Source organism: Rhinoraja longicauda, chromosome 31, assembly GCF_053455715.1.
Source record: "Rhinoraja longicauda isolate Sanriku21f chromosome 31, sRhiLon1.1, whole genome shotgun sequence".
In the NCBI taxonomy this organism is placed as follows: domain Eukaryota; kingdom Metazoa; phylum Chordata; class Chondrichthyes; order Rajiformes; family Arhynchobatidae; genus Rhinoraja; species Rhinoraja longicauda.
The window spans coordinates 16,874,748-16,899,766 of NC_135983.1; the positions used below are offsets into that span (position 1 = coordinate 16,874,748).

The 25,019-nt window shown below is 42.0% G+C and overlaps 1 protein-coding gene across 1 annotated transcript in view; it reads right to left on the minus strand.

The window, feature by feature from the left end:
• Positions 1–16,678, minus strand: part of slc27a4 (solute carrier family 27 member 4) — a 50,465-nt gene extending 33,787 nt beyond the window's left edge. The window contains 4 exon segments of the mRNA XM_078426451.1: positions 2,424–2,818; positions 15,977–16,145; positions 16,529–16,637; positions 16,640–16,678. Of these exon segments, the coding sequence (XP_078282577.1) occupies positions 2,424–2,818; positions 15,977–16,145; positions 16,529–16,637; positions 16,640–16,642 (676 nt within the window). The 5' untranslated portion in view covers positions 16,643–16,678.
• Positions 16,679–25,019: the final 8,341 nt, after the last annotated feature.

Sequence of the window (25,019 nt, forward strand, 5' to 3'; positions counted from 1 at the left end):
AGTGTGAAGAAGGGTCCTGAGCCGAAATGTCATCTGTGCGTTCCGTCCCCAGATGCTGCATGACTCACTAAGTTCCTCCAGCACTTTTGCACAGGATTGCAGCATCTGCAGTTTCTTGTGTCTCAAGGCTACAGTAAAGACCACTTGTAATTTCAGTTGGTTGAGCAATAAATTTTGGCCAAATACTGGAGAAAGTTCATTTATACAGTTCCATGGCCAATCTGAAAGATGGCATCTCAAATAGTGCACTGCTCCCTTAAGACCACATTTCGAATGCTAGCCTGGAACTTGTGCAAGTCCCTGGAGTAGATCTCCGAGAAGCAAGATTGGCATCAGCCAAATCACATCAGACAAAGTTCCCGTCGCCTCCTGCTCACATTTTACGTCATAATGATGAGGTTGATATGAATCTATTTTGAGTTCAAGCCTTCTGTTGAACTCTACATTATTTTAAATAAACAAAACACCACAAAGTGCTGGAGAAACTCAGCAAGTCAGGCAGCATCCCTGGAGAACATGGATAGGTGACTTTTCAGGTGGAGACCCCTTTTTTTGCCCATAAACTGAATTCTTGTAATTTGTTTCCTGTTAATAGAAAATAAGTGCAGGAGGTGGCCATTCGGCCCTTCGAGCCAGCACCGCCTGTTGTAAAATGTTTTAAGAATATGCCCTGAAACCACACTGACCCAATCGAAGACAACACAGACCAGGAAGAGTCGCAGAAATTGCCGTGTCATGTTGCACTGACATAAACATGAATAAGTAAAATGACTTCCAATCCCACTGGTGATCACAAAGGACACAAGAAGAGTATTTTTTTCCCCACCATTAAATCACTGAATACCTCAAAACTAAATTTAAAAAGCCACCTGGACTCTTTCAACCTTAGTTAAGGTAGCATCAAGCTAAGTCACTTAGCCTTGAGTGTAATTATTAATGCATTCTGAACATTGTATTCTTTTTGACCTTGTTTCCTTCAGAACACAGCGCATTTGGCTCTGCTCACTCAGCTAGACTGGCCAAAGAGGGAGGGACATCGGAAGGGGAAGAAAAAATGCATTATACTGTATTTTTAAACTCGGCAAGTATGCGAACTCAAAGAATATTGGAAACAGGTGTAAGGACATTTTTCAAAAGTGAGCTAGATAAAGACTTTTAAGGTACAATGTGCAGTGCAGTGGTGAAAGTGCAGGCGGTTGCCTCCAGGTTGAGAGATTGCAAATTCAAATCCTGTTGCTGACATGGGAAAAAATTCCAGCCGCACAATCCCACACAAAACTGAGGGAGTGTTGCACTTTTGTGGGCGGCGTCCTTTAGGAGAAAATTAAAACAAGACTGTTTGCTCCCTTAGTAACAGAGAATGCTTTAGTTCCACCCGAAACAAAAAAAATCAAATACTCCCTCGTGTCCTGGAGGAGAGTATTTATCCAAATGCAACAACAGAGTAGTGCAGCCGGGAGAGCTATTGCCTCACAGCGCCTGACCTCGGGTTCTGTCCATATGGAGTTTGCACACTCTTGCTGTGACTGTGGTTTTCCTCCAGGAGCTCCGGTATCATCCCACAGACGTGCGGGTTTGTACACTCAGAAGTGGGAATACAGAGAACTAGTGCAAACCTATGATCGATGGTCAGCATGGATTTGGTGGCTCAAAGGATTTGTTTTCATGTTGTATGTGTCAATTGAATTAATATCATGGAAAACAGATCATTATTGTATAGACCTTAGTGCATGTTAATTGGTAGCGGTGTTTTTGACAATACCAGTGTTTTTGACAATACCAGGGAGACAATAATTTTTTTTTTAAACTTAATTGCTTGTAAAATGCTTTGGGCCACCATGATCTGGTCTACAAAAATTAATGTGTTTTTTTAGGCATAGAATCATAGAGTATGGAAACCGGCTCTACGGCTAAATTCATCCATAAAGATGGCCCATCAAGCTACCCCATATACCTACATTTGGCCCATACCCTTCTAAATCTTTTTTATCCATGTACCTGTCTAAGTGTCTTTTAAATGCTGTTTTAGTATCTGCATCAATTACCTTTCTGGCAGCTCGTTCCATTTACCCACCACCTTTAGTGTGAAAAAGTTGCCCCTCAGGTGCCTATTAAACCTTGCTCCTTTCACCCATGTCCTCTAGTTTTTGATACCCATACCTTGGATAAAAGACTATGTATTCACCCTATCCCCTTCATAATTTTCTACACCGCTATAAGGACACCCCTTAGCCTGCTGTGCTCCAAGGAATAAAGTCCTAGCCTGTCCAACCTCTCCCTACAGCTCAGGCACCCGAGTTCTGGCCATATCCTTGAGAATCTTCCAAATAAATGACATGTCTCACTTTTAAAATGAGTCTGAAGTAAGTCACTTACTTGTCACCTTTGGTTCTGCATGTTTAATGCAGTCATGTTGCACTTACCATCGTTCAGCTCACTGCCGAATATAATGGCCTTGGCCTTGGAGATGGTGATACAGTGAGTTAGAGCGTCCATCCGCAAGTTGAAGTTAATCAGTGCTGACTCCACTCCAACTTTGGCCAAACCTAACCATAGTCCCACATACTCGTTCCTGCTCTCCATGAAAAGGGCCACCACATCACCAGTGCGATAGCCCTGCTCATAAAAAAGGTTGGCGACTCTGTTCGAGTATTCGTCCAGGTCCCGGAAACTCCAGGCAGCACCCGTCGCCTCGAATATAAGCGCTGTCTTATCCGGGTGCCTCTGCACAACTTCATGGAAGATTTTTGGGACTGTGTTGTTCAATTTCAAGTTCCGTTTAACATTGAGCTTGACTTTGAGGAGGACACCAGCGGCACTGAGATAAAAAAGACAAAAATAAAAAAAGGTGTTAGTTGCTTTCTCGTTTCCTTGAACGTCTTCACAGGGCAAATGGTGGCATATTTGAAAATGGTGTGCATCAGCAAGTATAGATTTAGGTTATTAATGCCACTTGTACCGAGGTACTGAGAGAAGCTTTGTTTTACATGCTATCCAAACTGACACACAAATACAGATAAATCATACTCATGTACAATAAGTAGAGCAAAAAGGAAGTGTAGAGGTGAATTGGGCTATAGCCTAGCAAATGGAAGGACCGTTCAGAAGCCCGATAACAGAAGGAAGATGATGTTCCCGAGTCTGGTGGTGCGCGCTTTCAAGTTTCTGCATTTTCTGCTTAAGAGAAGCAGGGAGAAGAAGGAACGACTGGGATGGGACAAGTCTTTGATTACATTGGCTACTTACAGAAGAGCAATCTCACCCCTAGTGCCCTGGCCTACATTGCCCTCTCACTAATATTGAAAATAGATGATGGTCTGGTTACTTACTCCTTTGATGCTTGTGGGAGATTGCTACACAAACTCCTATCATGTTTCCTGTAGCACCACACTGCTTTCTTTCTGATTACTCAGGGGTATTTGATGCAATAATGGGAGAGTGATATTTGGGATTATCAAGAAAAATAAAAACAGGAAAGAGGTGTGACAAAAATAGAGGCAACAGAGAAGAAACAAAATGTAAGAAGAAAATGGCGAGACATTGCAATGAACCGAGACCAAAATATCAGCCAGTTTACTACTGCATTTCAGACTGCCCACATTTTAAAAAAATCCTGGAGAAATGTTTTGCATTCTTTGGGATGAAGGACAAGGGGAGGCAATGAGATTTTATTTCACAATTTGCTAGCCCTATGAAGAAGTGTCCTGATCCAAAACGTCACCTATCCATGTTCTCCATAGATGGTGCCTGATCTGCTGAGTTCCTCCAGCAATATGTTTATAACTCTGTTTGGAGACATCATAATGTGCCCACTACTGCAGCTGAGCCAAGCCTTTGCACCCCTCTGCTCACAGACCCTCGCTCAGTCACCATCTACATGGTCCTCGAGGCATATGGCACCAAAGCAGGTCTGGATCCAGCCACCGGCAATGATTGCCCAGCCAGGTCAATCACAAAAAGGAGAATCCTCGCCCGTGTAATTATAGGGCGAGTGTCCAAGTATAATACTTGCCGACTAATTATGAATGTGTTTTTATTCACAAATAGAATCTCCTCCACAGGGCCACATCACATCAACAACATCCTTCTTCAACCATCACTGCAAACACAGGGCAGCACAATAGAGCAGCTGGTAGAGCTGCTGCCTCACAGCTCGATAGACCCAGGTTCGATCTTGACCTCGGATGCTGTCGGTGTGGGGTTTGCACGTTTTCCGTGACCACGGGTTTCCTCTGGAAGCTCCGGTTTCTTCACATATCCCAAAGTCATGTGGATATGTAGGTTAATTAGCCTCTGTAAATTGGCCCTAGTGTGCAGGGAGTGGATGTGAAAGTGGGATAACACAGAACTAGTGTGAACGGGTGATCGATGGTCAGCGTGGGACTCAGTGGGCTGAAGGACCTGTTTCCATGTTGCATCATTCAGTCAATCAATTCAATCACAGTAAAGGAGGCCACTCAACCCATTGAATACAGATCAACTCCTAAGAGTAATTCTGTCACTCTCATTCTATCCTCATAGCCATGCAAACTATTCTCTCTCAAATAACAATCCAATTACCAAACACAGGTCGATGCTGCTCACGTCATTTCTGGAGGCATCGACTTCCACATCACCCTTTATTTTTTGGCCAAATAAATTTAAACCCGCCCTTAGAGACCATCCTTATGCCTCTTCTAAAACTAAAAGCTACCCCATCTAAACCAATCATGATTTTGCATACCTCTATCATAATTTCCTCAATTCTTCAAAGAAAACAACCAATTAAAAAAAAAACTCTTATAAACTCTTAGGTGGGACATTGTTGGCCCGTGTGGGCGAGTTGGGCCACAGGGCCTGTTTCCACACTGTATCACTCTATAACTTTATGACTCCATGAAACCTATATGGTGGATGGTAATTTATTTGAAATAGCTGTGGGCTATTCTGTGTGCAGAATAAATTAGCCCCAATGTACCCAAACCTTAATACCAGAAGGTATGCCCAACATTTCCTATGGTAATACTTTAAGCAAGTCTCATCCAGCCACAAGCTGCTTTGTTCTATAGTCACTTAGCACTAAAAATCTGTTTATTCACCTCTAAGTTTCAAACCTGGCATTAGATTGAACTGCAACCACTCATTTCCACTCCTGTCAGCCTCCACCAGATGGTTCTGGCAAATCCTTCATAAATGTCTCCCGCACAGGCACAGCGAACCAAACAACTCTTTTCTACACTGCAAAATTCAGGATTTCACCAATTCCTTCTTTTACATTGTCATTGTTCCAGCACCCATTCGTCATTCTCGGATCAGTCTCTCAGAACTAAGAATGAGTTTGGTTTGGTGGGATCCGAGATGGGAGGTCATTACTACTTGGAATGTAGAAATAATTCACCGCTTGCTCCCAATTCCAGTTAAACTCCACCTCTTTGCTTCTCCCTCCTTCATTTGATGCAAGCTCCACTTTTGGACCAACCTTATTGTATCTGTTTGATCGTGAGGTGCCTCCTGTCCTATTTTGAACTACATGTACGAGGTTTATAAACAGAAAATGCTGGAAACACTCAGCCGGTCAAATAGCATCTACAGAAAGTAAAACATATGTCAGATTGAAAATCTTTTTATCTGGCATGTTTCCAGCATTTTGTCTATTAATTTCAGTTTTCCAGCATCTGCATTTTAATTTATGTGTGGCTTATGTTGTATTTTCAAAGAGAAGTGCTAAACAATTGCACAAAAATCCATGCAATGTGCAACATAGATACAGCTAGAGGAGACACAAGAAACTGCAGATGCCGGAATCTTGAGCAAAACAAAGTGTTGGAGGAACTCGGGTCAGGCAGCATCTGTGGGGGTGGGGTGGATAGTTTAGGTTTTTTCACGGGACCTTTCATCAGGCTGACAGCTGCATAGATTCAGCCAGTTCTTGTTTGTTGTAATGGTACATGCTGGTACTGCGTACTGGCAACTCCAAAAAGTTAAAAACTAGATTTTCACATTTTTAAGCATGCATTGATTTTTTATCTTTTAGTTATTAGTTTAAATTAGAAGTTGATTAGCCACAAAATCAAAAACAGATGGGGGGCTGGGGGTACATTAATGGGAAAAAGTGTTCATAAATGTAACAACTTTTAAATTGATATTCATACCGGCACCTTTTTGTCTACAAACAAAAAAGCACTGGATACAGCTCATTCTGAGATGAATTGATACAAACATCTGTGCCATTTCTAAATCTCCTCACATTCTTCATAATTCTAGAAATCCCTGTAAAGCGTCTTTGAATGTTTGAAAAGCGCTATATAAATGTAATGCATTATTATTATTATTATTATTATTATAATCTAACTCTAATGGTATAACTTTTTACTCAGAACTTCCCATCAAATTTCCCCTTAAATACTTATATCTTATTTACCTCAACATCTCCTTTTGGCTACAACTTCTACATTTTAACCATTCCCCAGGTAAAGCTAAACAAAACCACAGGGCATTGATCTGAAACATTAACTTTGTTTTGCTCTCCGTGTACTTTGCCTGGTCTGATGCATGTCTCCATTTTTTGTTATTAATGCAGGGCAAATTTATTTAAGTTGTGCTAACTACTTGGTGACGATACGGATTCTCGCCATGATCTTCTGCTTAAGTTGCGAGAAAGTCTAACAGGTAATAATTTTTCCTATCAGATATTCCCTTGTCCTATCATTCCTTCCTGATAAATGGTCCCAACTGAAATGTAAGCTCTCTATTCTCTCCATAGCTTCTGCCTGACCTGCTAAGTTCCTCCAGCACCTTGATTTGTGCTCAAGATTGCAGCATCTGCAGTTTCTTGTGTCCTCCCTGCTCTTCTCTTGTTACCTCTTTCCCAGTTCTGACAAACAATCTTGGACATAAAATATTCATTGTTTCTTTCCACAGATGTGGGCTGGATTTTATTTTATATTATTATGCAATTTTAAAGAATTTAATGTCATCTTTTCTGCCTAATCACCATTGTTTTAGCACTAACTAATATAGTTTAATAAAAATGGTTGTAATTTATCTGGAGAAAAAGCTGTGCTTAGAGGATATTTTCCAATTTAAAAAAAAAGTATTTTAGCGATGATCCAATACCATTCCAGTTGTAATTTAAGAACTATCCTAATCTCTCCTCAGGCAGCAAAAAAAACCTTTGCTTTCCTGGTCAATGGTCATATTGTTACCATAGTTCAATTTCCAGATTTTTCCCAATATCTCCAACTGAACAATTAGCCCTTAAAATAAATAATGTTGCATTGCACGGTAGTCAATTTTCCTGCAAGACCAACAACTTTATCCACTACAAAGTTTTTGAGTCAGGGATTTAGGGTGAAGAAGTCAATTAAATGCCCATTTGTAAATATAGAATGGTGGCCTCTTTTATCAGACAAAATTCTTTGAAAAGGAAAAATATTTTTAAAATCAAATAAACAAAAAAAAATCACACCACACACAAAAAGTTAGAAGTAAACAAACTTGTGAGCTACACAAATAAAAAGGATATCCACATCCTGAAGTTCACCAACCTAATGTCAAGGTTCTATGTAGTCCACCCTTTTTCCATTATAGTTCTTAAAAAGATGGCAGTGAATGTCTCATTCATTCCCTGGTCTCTCACCTGTCTTGCAATTTGGTCTTGCAATTTTCTTTTCCTTTTCAAGTCTACACCACGTGGATTTGGCCACACCAAACAATGTTTATTCGGCGCTGACCTTAAACTAGAAAATATGTTGAAATCCTCCATCTTTTGAAATCCTCCCTTCGCAGTTAGAATGAGTAAGAATCCCTTTGTAAGAATTCCATTGTCGGTACATACTCTTCACTCTTTTGACTTAGCAAAGCCCAAAAGAGGAAATAGTCTACTAGCATTATAATGAAAGAACCTGGAAGCTATTCAAATATTTTGAATACACTACAAACATAATCAGGCATATTTTACATTAATATCATTTTATACATGTGAAGGAAAAACAAGTCTTTTCAGGGATGGTATGGCGTGAGCTTCGTCCACCTCTATTTTCTAAGAACAATCAGCTCTTTTGTGAGAAAGTGGTTAGGTGTTCCTCGATGCCTGAGCAGCGTAGGCTTGTACGGTCAGGGGGTACTTCAGCTGCCTCTCTCTAGCCTCACAGAGGAGTTCAAGTGCACTAAAGTCAGACTAGAGATGACCCTGGCAGACTAGAGATGACCCTGGCAGAATCGAGGGACACTGTCATCCGAGCTGCTGCCCCAACCCTGGCAACAGGAAAGAAGTGGACGGCTAAGAATGCGACACAGCAGGCAAAATCTGCTCTCCACCAAGGCGACATGATTGGGCAAGTCCAACATGGAAGAAGTGGCTTGGGGATTGGCGGAAAGCGACCTTGCTGGAACAAGGCATCCTCACTGGAGCGCCGGAAGTTGGTCACGGCCGAAGTCCTCCGACAGGAGTCGTCGAGTAGGTGTGCCAAGGCTGTGTCGCAAGCTAAACAGGGCCAGTGGATGAGATGGGAGAGTGTGGAAAAGTGGAAGATCAGCTGGAAGGACATGTGGGAGATGGAGGCGAGCAGGATAAGTTTCCTCATTCGGGCAACCTATGATGTCCTTCCTAGCCCAAAAAATCTCAACCAATGGCTGGGCGAAGATCCATCATGCCCCTTGTGTTCAACACCAGCCACGCTTAAGCACATCCTCACTGGGTGTAAAGTAAGCCTCTCCCAAGGAGGGTACACCTGGAGACATAATCAAGTGCTCAAATGCCTGGCGGCGACTCTGGAAAGCAGGAGAACAACCAACAATGCCCTGTCGCCCAGAACAACCAACCCAGTTATGCCAATTGCCTTTGTTCGGGAGGGGGAACAAAAGCAACGAAAAATTCCACCAAGGACAAAGTTTGGACAGCTGGAGGCAGCCCGGGATTGGCAGATGCTGGTGGACGTGGACCAACGGCTTACAGTTCCATCAGAGATAGCCATCACCAACTTGAGGCCTGATCTTGTCCTCTGGTCGAACTCTCAGCGCATGGTGTATTTTGTGGAGCTCACAGTCCCTTGGGAGGATGCTGTGCAGGAAGCCTTCGAAAGAAAGAATCTGCGATATACAGAGCTTGCAGCGGAGGCAGAACAGCGGGGCTGGGGAGCAAAGATCTGCCCGGTAGAAGTTGGATGTCGAAGATTTGTGGCAACATCTACCGTAAGACTGATGAAGGACCTGGGGATCAGCGGACAAGCCTTACATCAGGCTATCAAGGAAATATCACGGGTGGCAGAGCGGAGTAGCCAGTGGCTCTGGCTGAAGAGGAAAGACCCCATCTGATCTCCCAAATAAGCCGGCTAGGCAGATGCAGAGGGGGGTGGTTCTGGGACGCCAGAATGCACTGCTGAGCCTACTGGAGACGTCGTGGGTCCAATCAGCGAAACGTCGATGAAAGTAGGTGCCCACTTGATAACCCCAATGACGCGTCTGCCTAGCCTTTCTCAACATCGGAGGAGCATAAGTGAGTGCATAAGCCTCCCATCACCACCGGGAGCAAGTTGACATTTGGCACTTTGGATTTCCAACATCTTGTCCTGTGGATTTGGAAACTCTTTTGACTTAGCAAAGCCCAAAAGAGGAAATAGTCTACTAGCATTAGGATGAAAGAACCTGGAAGCTATTCAAATATTTTGAATAGACTACAAACATAATCAGGCATATTTTACATTAATATCATTTTATACATGTGAAGGAAAGACAAGTCTTTTAAGGGATGGTATGGCGTGAGCTTCGTCCACCTCTATTTTCTAATGACCGCTGCTGAACATTAATCCCGCATGGACAATGACAGGATCAGGCCAAGCTGTTTAGACCATCTCAAGTATCTGCAAGTAGGTAAACGGGAAAGGTCAACTCATATGGAATGGTCACCCAGGAGAAGTAACAAAGTAACTGGTGACCATGCAACAAACACAAATGCGTAGATGAGAGGAAAATAACAACTCTGTGACGTATACTTGATGCTGTTAAGGGGACACACAAGGAATTACAGGTGCTGGAATCTTGAGCAGAACACAAAGTGCTGGACTAACTCAGCACGTCAGGCAGCAGTTATGGAGGAAATGGCTAGATGACGTTTCAGATCGGATCCCTTCAAGTTTGAAGAAGGGCTGTAACCTGAAATAATGTCAGTCCATTTGCTCCACATATGCCAAGTTACTCCAGCACTTTGTATTATTCTGTTCAATGCAGTTGAGGATCTTGCCATTAACTCTAACTTTCCCCTTATGTACAACCTCCCAAAATGCAACACCTCACACCTGTTCGGATTAAACACCATCTGCCATTCCTCTGCCCATATATGTAATTGATTTATATCCTGCTGTACCCTTCGACGGCCTTCTTGACTGACTGCAACTATACCAGTTATTGTATCCAAATAGGGAAGCCGAGTTGTAACTAGTCCATACTGGTCTTCAACAGGCAAATACATTCCAAGGCCAAATCATTTAAAAACTTGCAACCTCTCTTCATTTGTTCTAAAACAGGTGGTAAGGCAATGTTGGATGCAAACGAGTAATCCGATTGTCACTGCCCATTTAACTCCCAAGGTGAAGTTCAATGTGATGAATTTCTTTCCTGTCGATTCAGAAATTCAAACGTTTGTGCATTTGCCACCACCAGTCAAGACAAAGCCTGTACTTTTAGAAATGTACATATCTATCTTTTGCTTGGTTACATAATTAACAGAAAGCACATTGGCCCGATGAAAGGCAATAGCTGAGAATGGCAAACAATGAAATGCAGAGACTGGACTTCAGTAAAACACAACGTGCTGGAGGAACTCAGCGGGTCAGGCAGCATCTTTGGAGGGAATGGACAGGCAACATTTCAGGTCAGGACCCTTCTTCAACTTGGTCATTGTCCCCATTTCTGTCAAGCTCCACATCAGCTGATATCAGGCAAAGTTTCATTGTTACAGTTCCTTTTCCATCCTCATTGTTAAACGCTTTCCTGCGATTCTGCTGGGATTCTTACACGGAAAAATAATCAGTTGCACAGGAAAGCAAGGAATTGCTGGTTTGTTTGCAACCACGCCCCAGCAGAAGTCACTGCCCTCCACATAATCTCAATATCGAGTAACGACAAAGGACAAGGAACAAGAACAGGAAATGATAACATTCCGTAATGAAACTTGCTTCCTGCAATTTGCCTGAAAAAATAAATAAATGACCGCTAGGAGTTCAGAAGGAGAGATGTGTGGAAGCCTGGATATTTTTGTTTCAATTATTACAATGAGGGAGATCTAAAGGTTATCCTTAAAATATTTTAACAGGCGAACTTCAGTAGAATATATTCATATGTCTTCATTGATGAAGGCATGAAAACCCTGTTAGAAATACCAGAAAATCAAGTCACTATAGAAAATAAGGAATGAACATAAATTAGTTTGAGTAAAAAAAAAAAAACAATACTAGAGAATTCACTGAGATTAAAAAGTCAAGGACATAATGTCCTATATACCAGATCCTGCCCTCCTATATACCAGAGATTTGAAAGAGGTGGTTAGAGAGGTAGCAGATCATCTTTGATAATTCTGTAAATGCTAGAATGGTTCCTGCAGATTAGAGGGTCGTAAGTCTGACCTCATCATTAAAAGGGGGAACTGAGACCTGCTAGTCCACCAGCAGGCCTTGGTGAGGTCACTGGATAGCACGCAACAAAACCTGCTCACTGTACCTTGGTACACGTGACAATAAACTAAAATGTAAATCTAAAATATTGTGGACACTCTTGGTTTCCTACCAAATATATATATATATACATGCCTTAGCAGGAGTGCAATGCAGATTCACCAGACTCATTCTGGGATGGCAAGTTTGCCGTAAGTGGTGGGATTGAACAATGTGGTGTGGTTTCTCTAGTTTAGTAGAGGTGATCTCATTGAAAAGTACAAACTTATTTTATGACTTGAACAGGAGATGTTCCTATAACCTGGCTAGAATGTCTAGAACCTGGAGTCTCAGACCAGGGCCCACACCATTTAGGGCAGAGAAGTAAGAGAAACTTCATTATTCAGAGCATGGCCAATCTTTGGAATTCGCTATGCGAGGGCTGTGGAGGCTGCTGCAAAGTTCACCAAAAACAGATTTATTCACAAAATGCTGGAGTAACTCAGCAGGTCAGGCAGCATCTCGGGAGAGAAGGAATGGGTGACGTTTCGGGTCGAGACCCTTCTTCAGACTGATCAGTCTGAAGAAGGATCTCGACCCGAAACGTCACCCATTCCTTCTCTCCCGAGATGCTGCCTGATCTGCTGAGTTACTCCAGCATTTTGTGAATAAATCGATTTGTACCAGCATCTGCAGTTATTTTCTTATATCACTAAAAACAGAGATTGACTTCTGGATATTAAAGGAATCTCAGAAAATAGGGAGAGTATTGGAAAATGGAATCGGGAGAGAAGCTCAGTCATAATCTTAATGAATGGTGGGGTAGTCTCAATGGGGAAAGGGCTCCTATTCAGAACATAACACTGTCCAGCACGGGAGCAGGCCCTTCAATCCACAATTTCCGTACCAATCATGATGCCAAGGTAACATAATCTCATCTGCCTGCACATGATTCATATCCCTCTATTCCAGGGGTTCCCAACCTTTTTTGTCCCGTTTACCCCTTTGCAACTTTTCGAAAGTAAATTTACCCCCACCCTGTTTTGTTCAGTAATTTGAGTTTACACTTCTACCATAATAAAGCAACCGACAAAGGGGAAATTTTTAAATGCTGTTTTTAACATTGTTATTTTAAGTTCAAATAACAATAATAATAGCACATAACAATGTTATTTCACTTATATATGAACAACTAATGATGAACAGATACCAGTATACCAGAACCAAACACACCTCACCATCTCCATCACAGGAGCAGACTAGCGACGGACATTTACTATAAACCCACTGACTCGCACAGCTATCTGGACTACACTTCTTCCCACCCGGTCCCCTGCAAAAAGTCTATCCCCTACTCCAAATTCCTCCGTCTACACCGCATCTGCGCCCGGGATGAGGTGTTTCACACTAGGGCTTCAGAGATGTCCTCGTTCTTCAGGAAACGGGGCTTCCCCTCCTCCATTATAGATGAGGCTCTCACGAGGGTCTCTTCTACATCCCGCAGCTCCGCTCTTGCTCCCCCTCCCCCCACAAGGACAGAATCCCCCTCGTTCTCACCTTCCACCTCACCAGCCAGCGGATCCAATGAATCATCCACCAACATTTCCGTCACCTACAACGGGACCCCACCACTGGCCATATCTTCCCATCCCCTCCCCTCTCTGCATTCCGCAGAGACCATTCCCTCCGTAACTCCCTGGTCCACTCGTCCCATCCTACCCAAACCACCCCAACCCCGGGCACTTTCCCCTGCAACCACACGAGATGCAACACCTGTCCCTTTACCTCCCCCCTCAACTCCATCCAAGGACCCAAACAGTCTTTCCAGGTGAGACAAAGGTTCACCTGCACCTCCTCCAACCTCATCTATTGCATTCGCGGCTCTAGATGTCAACTTATTTACATCGGCGAAACCAAGCGCAGGCTCGGCGATCGCTTCGCTGAACACCTGCGCTCGGTCTGCATTAACCAAACTGATCTCCCGGTGGCCGAGCACTTCAACTCCCCCTCCCATTCCCAGTCTGACCTTTCTGTCATAGGCCTCCTCCAGTGCCATAGTGAGGCCCACCGGAAATTGGAGGAACAGCACCTCATATTTCGCCTGGGCAGTTTGCGGCCCAGTGGTATGAACATTGACTTCTCCAACTTTAGGTAGTTCCTCTCTGCGGAAAAAAGAAACTTTCCCCATACAGCTCATACATTTTGTCCCTCTCACCTTAAAGCCATACCCTGTAGTCGTTGGTATTTCCACACTGGGAAAAAGGCCCTGACCGTCCACCCTGCCTATACCTCATAATTTTATATACTTCTCTCAGGTCTCCCCTCATCCTCTGAAGTACCAGAGAAAACAGTCCAAGTGTGTCCAACCTCTCCGTTTAACTAATGCACTCTCATCCAAAGAATAAATGAATGATACTCTATTGTCACATCTGACATGTCACAGTGATATCCTTTGTTTTGCAAACCGAAGGTATGCAAAGAGTCACCACACAAAGGATGCCGACAAAGTTACATGTACCTCATTTTAACACAAACTATTTTAAACACATTCCAGGCAGCATTCTGGTAAACCTCAGTAATTGATAGTAATACCACAAATCCCTGCCTCATCCAATGATTCGGACTTCGCACTCTCCTCCAAGACAAAAAGTTGAAGTTTTGAACAACTGAGACTCAAGCCCAAAAATATTCAGTTACTGCTGTGATGTTGGAAATGCCAACTTTCAGATGTAGCAATTAAACAGAGGTTATAGCTGTGTTCTTAAGTGAATGCAAAATATCCCAAAGCATTCTCTGAGAGGAAGGAACTAACATCCACTTACATGTCACTTACTCCACCCATCTGCCAAACAACCATGTCCCCCCCTCCTCCTCTCCCCTGCATCCACCTATCACTTTAGACACAAAATGCTGGAGTAACTCAGCGGGTCAGGCAGCTGGAGAAAAGGAATAGGCTACGTTTCAGGTCAAGACCCTTCTTCAGACTAAAAGTCAGGGGAGAGTCCCCTGAGAGTCCTCTCCCCTAACTCTCAGTCTGAAGAAGGGTCTCGACTCAAAACGTCACCTATTCTTTTTTTACAGAGATGCTGCATGAGCCGCTGAGTTACTCCAGCATTGTGTCTATCTTCAGTGTAAACCAACATCTGCAGTTCATTCCTTCACCTATCGTTTGCCAGGCTTTGTACTTATTTTCCCCCAGCTTGCTCCCTCCTACTCCAATCAGTCTGAAGAAGGGTCTCGACCCGAAACATCACCCATTCCTTCTCTCCAGAGATGCTGCCTGTCCCGCTGTTACTCCTGCTTTTTGTGCCTATCTTCAGTTTAAACCAGCATCTGCCGTTCCTTCTTATACAATTAGTCTGAAGAAGAGTCCTGATCTGAATTCTGTCACGTTATGTGCATTCCCTCCATTGATGCTGCCTGACTCATTGAGATCCACCAGCAGCACTTTGTGCATTGTTCGGTATTCTGGTATCTGCGGTTTTTGTGTCTCCAACATTTATCTCTCAGTGAATAACTAAATAAATGTATCTAGTTCATGTCACTTTCTTGCCATTTCCAAGTTCTAGCTTCATCTCACCGTAACAGTGAGCATTTCAAATATACTTTAAAATATTGGGTGTTCTTGAGATTGCCAAAGAAAGAGGTGATGTAAATGAAAATCCCTCTTTCAGTCATATTTCACTTGGTCAACAGATAGTGATCAAGAACAGAAATCTCCTTCCCCTACTTAATCCGAAGCCAAACAGCAAAACCCTCCACTGATGGCCTGCTTGAAGAAAATAATTAAGCATTACCCGGGATTCAAATAAGGTAACTTTCAGATCTTGTATCACTCAGTGTAACACAGCAGCTTTTTCTGAAGAAGGGTCTCGACCCGAAACGTCACCTATTCCTACACTCCAAAGATGCTGCCTGTCCCATTGAGTTACTCCAGCTTTGTGAGTCTATCTTCAGTTTGAACCAGCATCTGCAGTTCCTTCTTACACATCTGCAGTTCGTTCCGACACAGCAGCATTTGTACTAGCTAAGCCATTCGGTTTAACAAAAAGGCAGTAACATTGCCAAGCCGTTTCTGATAGTCATTCGCCGGCGGTCTATTTTCACACAAGTCTGCAGATCTTTGACACCCAATGTGATACGGCTGCACTGCAATGGTACAAAATATCGCCCCGAGTTAAGCTGCCTCTCTGCATAAGCCCCTGGAATTAAATAAGCAATAACTGCAACCGTCTCCTTTGCCAAGGACAAATGCAATCGGATCGCGGCTACACAAAGGAACCGGTGTCAGTCCGATGGGAGAGATGGGGGAAATTGTTGAGGTAAATGTTCAAACGTGCGTTACTTACTGTACATCCCGGCGTATTGTCTTGATGAAGATTTCGACGAATTTGTGACCTCCCGAGGCGAGATAAAACGCGCAGGTGGTGATCGCCACCAGCATCCAGGGCATCCCAACCACCAGACGCTGCACGAAGAGCAGAACCGTGCATGTTGCTAATCTCCACATCGTCAGCCCTGCCGGAGCCGAGAGACAGAAACACAAGGTGAAGGGCGAAAGAGGAGGAAACGCAGCAGAGGAAAGGGAGGGAATAAGTGAAGGGAAAAAAAATCACGAATGCAACTGCAAGAGAGGGCTGTGGAATGTTAAGAGGAAGTGGGGCGAGGATCAGAGAGGAAGGTTGCAGCCATCCAGAATAACTTCAATTGCACCAAGCCGGCAAATCAACCGTTTGCAAAAAAGAGAACCTCCCAAGCATATTTCTCATAGCTAAAGCTAAACTTTTTCCCCCCTCTGTTATATTGCATTATTTTGCTTTAAAAAAACAACTATATTTGTAATTTTTTTTAAAGCATAGTCCGAGATTGTTTGCTTTTCTCAGCAGTCGGACTGTACTTACTGGCACCAAGTGACCTGCGTCGGTCATTTGACCCTGTTTCCCCTCTTCTCATGCCTTTGATTGACGAGCACGGTGACGAGTAGAGAGGCGTGCTTTCCCTCACTGCGCGCCCATACCACCGGGGCTTTCGGGAATTGGAGTTCCCCAAGCCTGCACTTGCCTAAAAGGAGTCAAAAGTGTTTTATTGTCATACTAGACCAAGTGGACCCGTGGGGCCCCAAACCTCTCCTGCATTGGTGCAGCACTCTCCCTCCCCCCCCCCTACCTTCCCCCCCCTACACCTTCCCCCCCCTACACCTCCCCCCCCTACACCCTCCCCCCCCTACACCCTCCCCCCCCTACACCTTCCCCCCCCTACACCTTCCCCCCCCTACACCTTCCCCCCCTACACCTTCCCCCCCCTACACCTTCCCCCCCTACACCTTCCCCCCCTACCCTCCCCCCCCTACCCCCACCCTCCCCCCTACCTCCCCCCCTACCTTTCCCCCCCTACCTTTCCCCCCCTACCTTTCCCCGCCCCTACCTTTCCCCCACTACCTTTCCCCCCCACCCCCTTTCCCCACCCACCCCTTTCCCCCCCAAACCCCTTCCCCCACCCCCTTCCCCCCCACCCCGTTCCCCCACCCCCTTTTCCCACCACCACCACCCACCCCACTCCATCCCTCCCTAGAAGATAGATTTAAACTTTAAAAGTGAATAACTTTTAAAATATAACACTGACTTCAATGAAACTTCTTCCATTAGCACCAAAGGGACGAAGGTGAGTAAGGTGGGCCTAAAATTGTTGTGCTATTGTGTACCGTTTTGGCTGTAGTTCAGGAACAAACAAACAAACAAACAAAGGAGAGTTTTCGTATATAGATGTCCCAGATAGAACAATGAAGTTCTTACTTGCAGCAGCACAGCAGAATATGTAAAGTGCTGGAGTCACCCAGCAGGTCAGGCAGCATCTCTGGAGAACGTAGAGAGGTGACGTTTCGGGTCGGGTAGAAAGTAGTAACTTGGTTCCATCGAATTCTGGATTCTTCTTCAAAAGCCTATGTTAAAGTTTAAGTCACTTTGAGAAATGAAACAGCTAGTTGAATGACTAATTATTCTACAGCTTGTAACATGGTATGTTTATATATATAAAAATGTTGAATGGATAACTCTGCAGTTTTGGGCTTCAAGCTTCAGCAAGATTATTGAGAAGACTAAGAAGATAAAGCAAAGATTGACAACTTGATGAGAGAGCACACATGTAACAGAAGGGTTGCATTTGGCCCATATTATCACACATATACTGAATAAAGATTAAAAGAAGCTGAAAATAGGAAGCATTTTATTTCTGTGCAGAAGCTACAGAGCTTCTAAAGGAAACTGTGCTGTGTAGATGAAGATCGCTGCAGAGTACAGCAATGTCATAGAGACTGTTGGAAATTCATTTTGATTCCTAATTTTGTTGGGAAATTGTTTGTTTACCAAAGCACCATTTCTCTGTAAGAGCCTATGCTGTGTAGTACTAAGTTTGCTCAAAGCTCAATGGCGCCCATTGCAATATCTGGTTCAAAATAGTTCAGAATTGAAATTGGATCGATGCAATAAATCTTTTCTGGATTTAACTAGAGTATTAATTTGAAATATTTTTTACATAATAATAAATTCAAAAGTTTTATTTTAAATTACAAATGGGATCTCTCCCACGAATAATCAATAGATTCAACAGCAAAGCAAAGAGTGAATGCAGTTTATTCTTTGATACTTTCACCTGCTATTTTCTATATTAGAACAGTCTTTACAATCTTTTAAAATGTATTTACAAGACTTAACATTTTTCCAGACATTCCGAGGTTAGAAAAGATATGAGATAATGTATGTGCTTAAATTCTTTAGTTTTAGTATGAACTTTTCTAATTCAATCATTGACCATGTCATAGAAACAGGGTACAGAAGGTGGCAATGTAGCACATTTTCTTCATGTTGGGCCACAAAATAAGTTACTCAGGCTACACCCATAGCCAAACCCTTGTCGGTTATGGTGGTTCAACTCCTTACCTAGGTACCAATCAAAGTGATGAGGATTTCTACTTCCACATGCCTTTCAGGTAGTGAACACCAGATAATTATACTCTAAAGGAAGATGATATTTCTTAATTTCCCTCTAATCTACTAATTACTTTAAATTTATTCCCCTGGATACTAATCTCTACCAAAAGAAATAGGTCTTTTCTATGCACCCAGTCAGACTGTTCATAATTTTATATCCCTCCTTTAAATCTCCCCACACTCTCCTTTGTTCAATAGAGAACAACTCTCTGGTTTGTGTAGTTCTGATGGCCACACGATAAGTAGGAGACAATTGCTTTGGAGAGGGTGCTCATTGACTTCACCTGGACATCTTGATGAAGACAACGTTGGCTTGATCTCTTTGACTGAACCATTGCTATGATGAGGTCTGAAACCAAGTGGGACTCGTGCATCCCAAACTAGTTTATATGTGACTGAATGATGTTTAATTTGACAGATTCCATCACTTTGCTGAAGATTAGAATTAAGACTATGTGAGAGGTAACTGTCCTGCTCCATACGAAAAGGACATACCTGAACAATTTTCTACAATGCTAGATGCTTGGCTATAGGCACAGTTAAACTTGGAGCATGAACCCTCATTGTTTTGGCTGGAACCCCGCTGCCTTTGCAGTGCCCTCAGTGGTTATTTGATATCACATGGAGTGAATCGAATTGGCCAAAGGCTGGCTGCTGTGATGGTGGACAAGGAAGTCAAAATGGATTGTTTATTTGGCAGTTCTGGATGATCTTGGTTGCAAATGCTTCAACCTTGTCTTTAAATCTCACATATGGGCCCTGCCATCACTAAGATAGCAATGCTCTATTATCAGCTACTATTCTTATCTAGATATGATGTGCTGGAACTGCAGAGCCGCTATCTGATATCATGGTTATATTATTGTTTTGTTCTATGAATCATGTACTACTTCTAATTGCGAAGCACAAGTAGTCCTGTACAAGTAGTCATAGCTTTGCCAGGCTGGGTACATCATTAACTTTCGCATGTATGGCTCTGCTAATGGCATGTCCTTCTGCACTCCTTATTGAGACAGCAGTTACCTAACATAAACCCGCCAACAGTAGTTTTAAGATTTTCAATTGACTATGCCCTCTACAGTTTTTTGGAAGAGAAAACTCAAAATTTCTGCAACTCTGTGTGTGAATAAGTGACGTCATTGGTTTGCAAACCTGTTTTAATTTTAGGGTATGCCACTATTAACATGTACTTTTAAACTTGTTGAACTCAAAGCACCTGTGATCAAACCTCCCAATGGTTCAGAGGAAGAACAGAAGAAAGGAACGGGCAACTAATAATAGCTAAAATAAAAGTCCTGGAGGAATTCAGCAGATCAGGTAGCATCTGTGAAGGAAATGGACTGGCGACTGATGACTAATAACTCTTGTTTTTGAATTGGCAATGACTTTGTGACTGATGGAATTAGTGACAACCATCTATGTCCAAGTTTTCTGGAGATGAATGGGAGGGGAATGAAGGGGAGTCAGTTCCCAATTAAAACGAGAACCATGGATCTAATTTCAAAGGGTAGCAAAATGATACAGCATTGGAGACCATCCACCACATTGTGGCATTGACAGAACTTCCAACAAGCTTTCCAGTTAGTCTCACTCAGCTGCTATTACCCATAAGCCAACAAGAGTTTCTTCTTTAGCCTTTGTCCAATTTTCTTTGGAAGCCAACCAAAATGTGGATTTGACTTCACTGTGCATGAATGGAGGCTTCGATGCATATTAAAATAGGATTGGAATAAATGTTGGAAATTATGCTACCCATGTACAGAGGGAGATGCAAGAGTCAAGCACATCAGTCTGAAAAAGGGTCCCTACCTGACACGTTGTCTGTATATTTCCCTCCACAGATGCTGTCTGACTTGTCAACTTCCTCCAGCACGTTATCTTTTGCTCATGTACAAAGAGAGTGTGTTTTAGTTTCAATTCCATAAAATATTGTACAAAAATACCACTAAGTTAAGATTTTTTTTAGTTCCCAGAAGTGTAAATTTACAAAGATCAAGTATACTCCCACAGAGGAATGGAAGATTGTGACGAGATTTTCCGCAATATTAATCTGAAGGATATTGTCTCTTGAAATGCACCTCAGAATTCCAGCCTACATAATTAGCCCAATTCCATTTAATTTGGCTAGAAATAGCTGAGGGGTTTCACAATGTATAATCTAAAGGTAAAAACATGGGCAATCCAACAAGTTTAGTCTGAAAAAAAATCTGTGCGCTATAAAATTGCAAATTTACGGCATGGGCCACACATGATTTGATTAGATCTTGATCTTGGGTGCAGCCTATGTGAAATTTCCACATTCCAGTTTCCTCCCACATTCAGACATACTATTAGGTTAGGAAGGGTCTTGACCCAAAACGTCACCCATTCCTTCTCTCCAGAGATGCTGCCTGTCCCGCTGAGTTACTCCAGTATTTTGTGTCTACACACTATTAGGTTAATTGGCTCCTAGAAATTATCCATAACATAGATAAGTGGCAAAGAATAAAAGGGGAGCTCATGGCCATATGAGAGAAACTGAATATCATTCTTCTGTGCTGCAATAATGCTAATAAATATGAGGATATTTTTCAATTTGGTGACACAATATTTTTGGAAATTGGAATTAATGTTAATTTATTTTGAAAAGTAAGAAAATGCACGACAGTTTGAGAACAGAAATGAAAGAACAAACAAGGAAAGGAGAAATCAGAAAGGAATGTGTGCTTTTACTGATGGGTGTTGAATAAAAAGCAAATTGGAATGAGCAAACCTCTCCATTTGATGTCAACATCTTTATTTCTGATATTACAACAGTGAAATGGCAGGCAACATTCTACATTCAGCTTAACTCTATTGATATGATAATTACCTCCATTATTTGAAACTGTAAGTCAGTAATACATGAATGGGGTACATATATGTAACATTGGGAAGCTACTTCATAAGGTAAGTCAAAGTCCCAGCTTGCCTGTTCAAATGATTGTTGGTAATTGCGTGTCACAATTTGAAGAATTGTACACCAAACAACAATTTTTGTTGAATCATCACTTCTACTAAACTGTTATTTACCCCATTGCAGTTTATGGAATGTGACTGCAACAAAACGGGTACTCTGCTAGCTTGTCAAACTGGTACTGCACCTTTTATATATTTAAAACAATTTATTAATACAAAATGTGAGTTGATTTAGAATATAGGAAAAAAAAGTTTAACCCTGATAGTGATGTGCTGTTGCAACTGTAATATTTTACTTGAACTTGGTTGTGTTTTCTGGAGTGTGGCCTAAACTATCAAGATACTCAGTAAACAAAAACAAAATAACACACTTTATAGATCCATCTTCGATAAACATTTTTTTTGTTCCACATTTGCTTCGACATTTGATGAATTTCTTCAATTTCTAAGAACACAAGTACTTAGGCTAGTTTCTGTCCAATCCCTCTGGGTTAAACAGCGAACTTGGCCCTAATCACTATTAATGATTCCTGTTGGAAATTTTTTAGTTGAGAGCACTTTGGAGCTTAGCTCTAGTTGATGATGCCCAGATTTGAAAGCCTGCCAAACTGGATAGGACCTGGCAAAGAAAATGATCTCATGCTTGACTGCATGGAGGAAGGCTGAAATATTGAATTAGTTTATATTGATCTTCTGGATATATGTTCTATCACAATACAAACAAATCTGATTTAAATATTAATCTTATTAGTGATATTTGCAGCACAGAATGAAAATTCCATCATAAAAATTAAAATGACTGGACATCAGAGGTGGTGGGAGGAAGCATCCAACTAGAATAGTGAAGTCAGTAAACTACTTAAGGCAAGACAAATTCCTTGTATGTATGCATACTTGGCTAATAAAATTTATTTATTCAAAATACATTCCTATGAAACTCTGAACAATCATTTCAAACAAATAGTACAAGGGAAAGACATTTGGTGCTAACAATGGGAGAGTAAAGGTCTGGAAAAGAAGTTGAGATTAGCTTTTAGCATAAAGCAAAAGAGGTTACGTTATTGGCCAAAGGAAAGATAGATTGGGATTTAAAGAAGAGAACCTTTAAAAGATAATGATATATTTGTGTTGTGTCTATGCTTCCTCTGATGAAAACTTTTAAAATAAACCTGTCTTTTCTCTAACTGATGTGTTTACTGGTTTCCACATTCTGCTTTCATTTCTAATTGTTAGCATTTTTCATATTTTACCTGTAAACTATCATTAGTTGATTTCTGGCAGCTTTAGATCCCGGGAGGTAAGACTGAGTGTAGTCCCTCTGATGAGGTATGTTTGGAGGCAAATAGATAACTGATACACAAATATACACAGTGCATTCTGTCCTTGTATAGTGTTACAAAATTTTGCACCTTTAAAACAGATTCTGACAACAAAGATCTGTCAAATTGGAATTCCAACCCTCCTTATGTTTGGATTGAAGAGCCCCCCACTGGGCAGACAGTGTAATAAAATTGTGATAAACTGTAAATAAAGTCAATGGAAAATGCTGATGGGAAATGGATTACTCACCCATTGGCAATTGTTAAAAGAAAAGTGACTGGCTGTTTGAGATATTTTTAATAAACATGCTCAGTGTTTAAAATAAAATTTGCTGGCAGCAATTGTGGAGATGCTATACCTGATATGCTATTGTTTGAATTGTCTAATGTTTATAATGCTACCTTGACATTGATGGTCCCCATCATAAATCTGTTTAGTATTAGCTCTTGCTATGTGCACTTGGATTTGATACAGAGACAATTGATTATTTTAACCTAAGTACTCTTAATGTAATCTTAGATCTTGTGTTTTAAATGGTTGGCATTGTTATAAGCAACATATAAATTTACATATTGATTGGCTAGATTCCCCTCAGTTTGTTCCGACACAAGTCTTACCACCTGCCTAACTTTCCAATCTGTATCCAGTCCAATCCTGCTCCAACAGGCATTGGTCAAGAGGATCTAAGTCTAGAAACAAAGTCAAGCTAGTCAAGAAAGGAGCGTCAAGAATGTTTTATTGTCATATCTCCCGAAACAGAACAATGAAATTCTTACTTGCGGCAGCACAACAGATACAACACTCAAGAAAGGAGATAGGAACACTTCTTGCAAAGGGTGTTAGAAGTGTGAAATTTTCCCCATCTGGAAAAAAAGTTCTGATTCAGTGGATTTTTTAAAAGTCTGGGTGACAGCTTTTTACTTGCTTAGAATATTAATGGATATGGAGCCATGGTGGATAAATGGAGTTCAGATGCAAATTAACTACTATTGTATTGAAAAAACAATCAGGCTCAAGGTCTGACTTAGTTCATATTATTTTCTTCCTTATTGTAGGGGAAAATTTAAAGGTATCATGCTCATAAGATGTCATGCAGTCCTGATGACACGATGTCATGTTCCTTTCTATTAAGTAATTTAAATAATATACTACTTAATAAAAAAATGTTTCAGATTTCAGTATCTGCATTTTAAAAATGTCACTTGACTTTGGTGCGGTCTGGGATATCTTAAAAGGACATTAATAGGCACAATACAATACAATACAATATATCTTTATTGTCATTGTACAGGGGTACAACGAGATTGGGAATGCGCCTCCCATACGATGCAATAAATTAATTAGCTCGTCAGTATTAATTTAACCAACCCAATGAAACAAATTAGAACAGTTTTAAAACAGAATAAAGTGCAAGTAGATCTGTGCCGGTTCACTGTGCGATGTGACCATCCGGCTCAGCAGGACCGTTTCATAGGAGCTATGGCCCTGGGGATGAAGCTGTTCCTGAGTCTGGAGGTGCGGGTGTAGAAGGCCTTGTATCGTCTGCCCGATGGTAGAAATTCGAACAGACTGTTGCAGGGGTGTGAAGAGTCTTTGTGGCTGCTGGTGGTTTTTCTGAGGCATCGTGTGTTGTAGATGCCCTCCAAGGCTGGTATCTGTGTTCCGATAGTCCTCTGAGCTCTATGGACTACCTGCTGAAGAGCTTTCCTCTCTGCCTCTGCGCAGCTGAGATACCACACAAGGATGCCATGTGTTAGGATGCTCTCTATGGTGCAGCAGTAGAAGGTCGTCAGCAGCTGTTGGGGTAGACCAGACTTTTTCAGTGTTCTTAGGTAGAACAGTCGCTGTGCCTTCTTGACCAGCGCAGCAGTGTTATTGGACCATGTTAAGTCCTCTGAAATGTGAGTTCCCAGAAACTTGAAGCTGGACACTCTCTCCACACTGTCCCCGTTGATAAAGATCGGGGCGTATTCCCCGTTGTGTGACCTATGGAAGTTGATGATCAGCTCCTTGGTCTTGATGGTATTTAGGGACAGGTTGTTATCAGAGCACCAGTCTGCCAGGTTCTGCACCTCCGCTCTGTATTTTGTTTCATCACCGTTGGTGATCAGCCCGATCACCGTTGTGTCGTCTGCAAACTTGACAATGG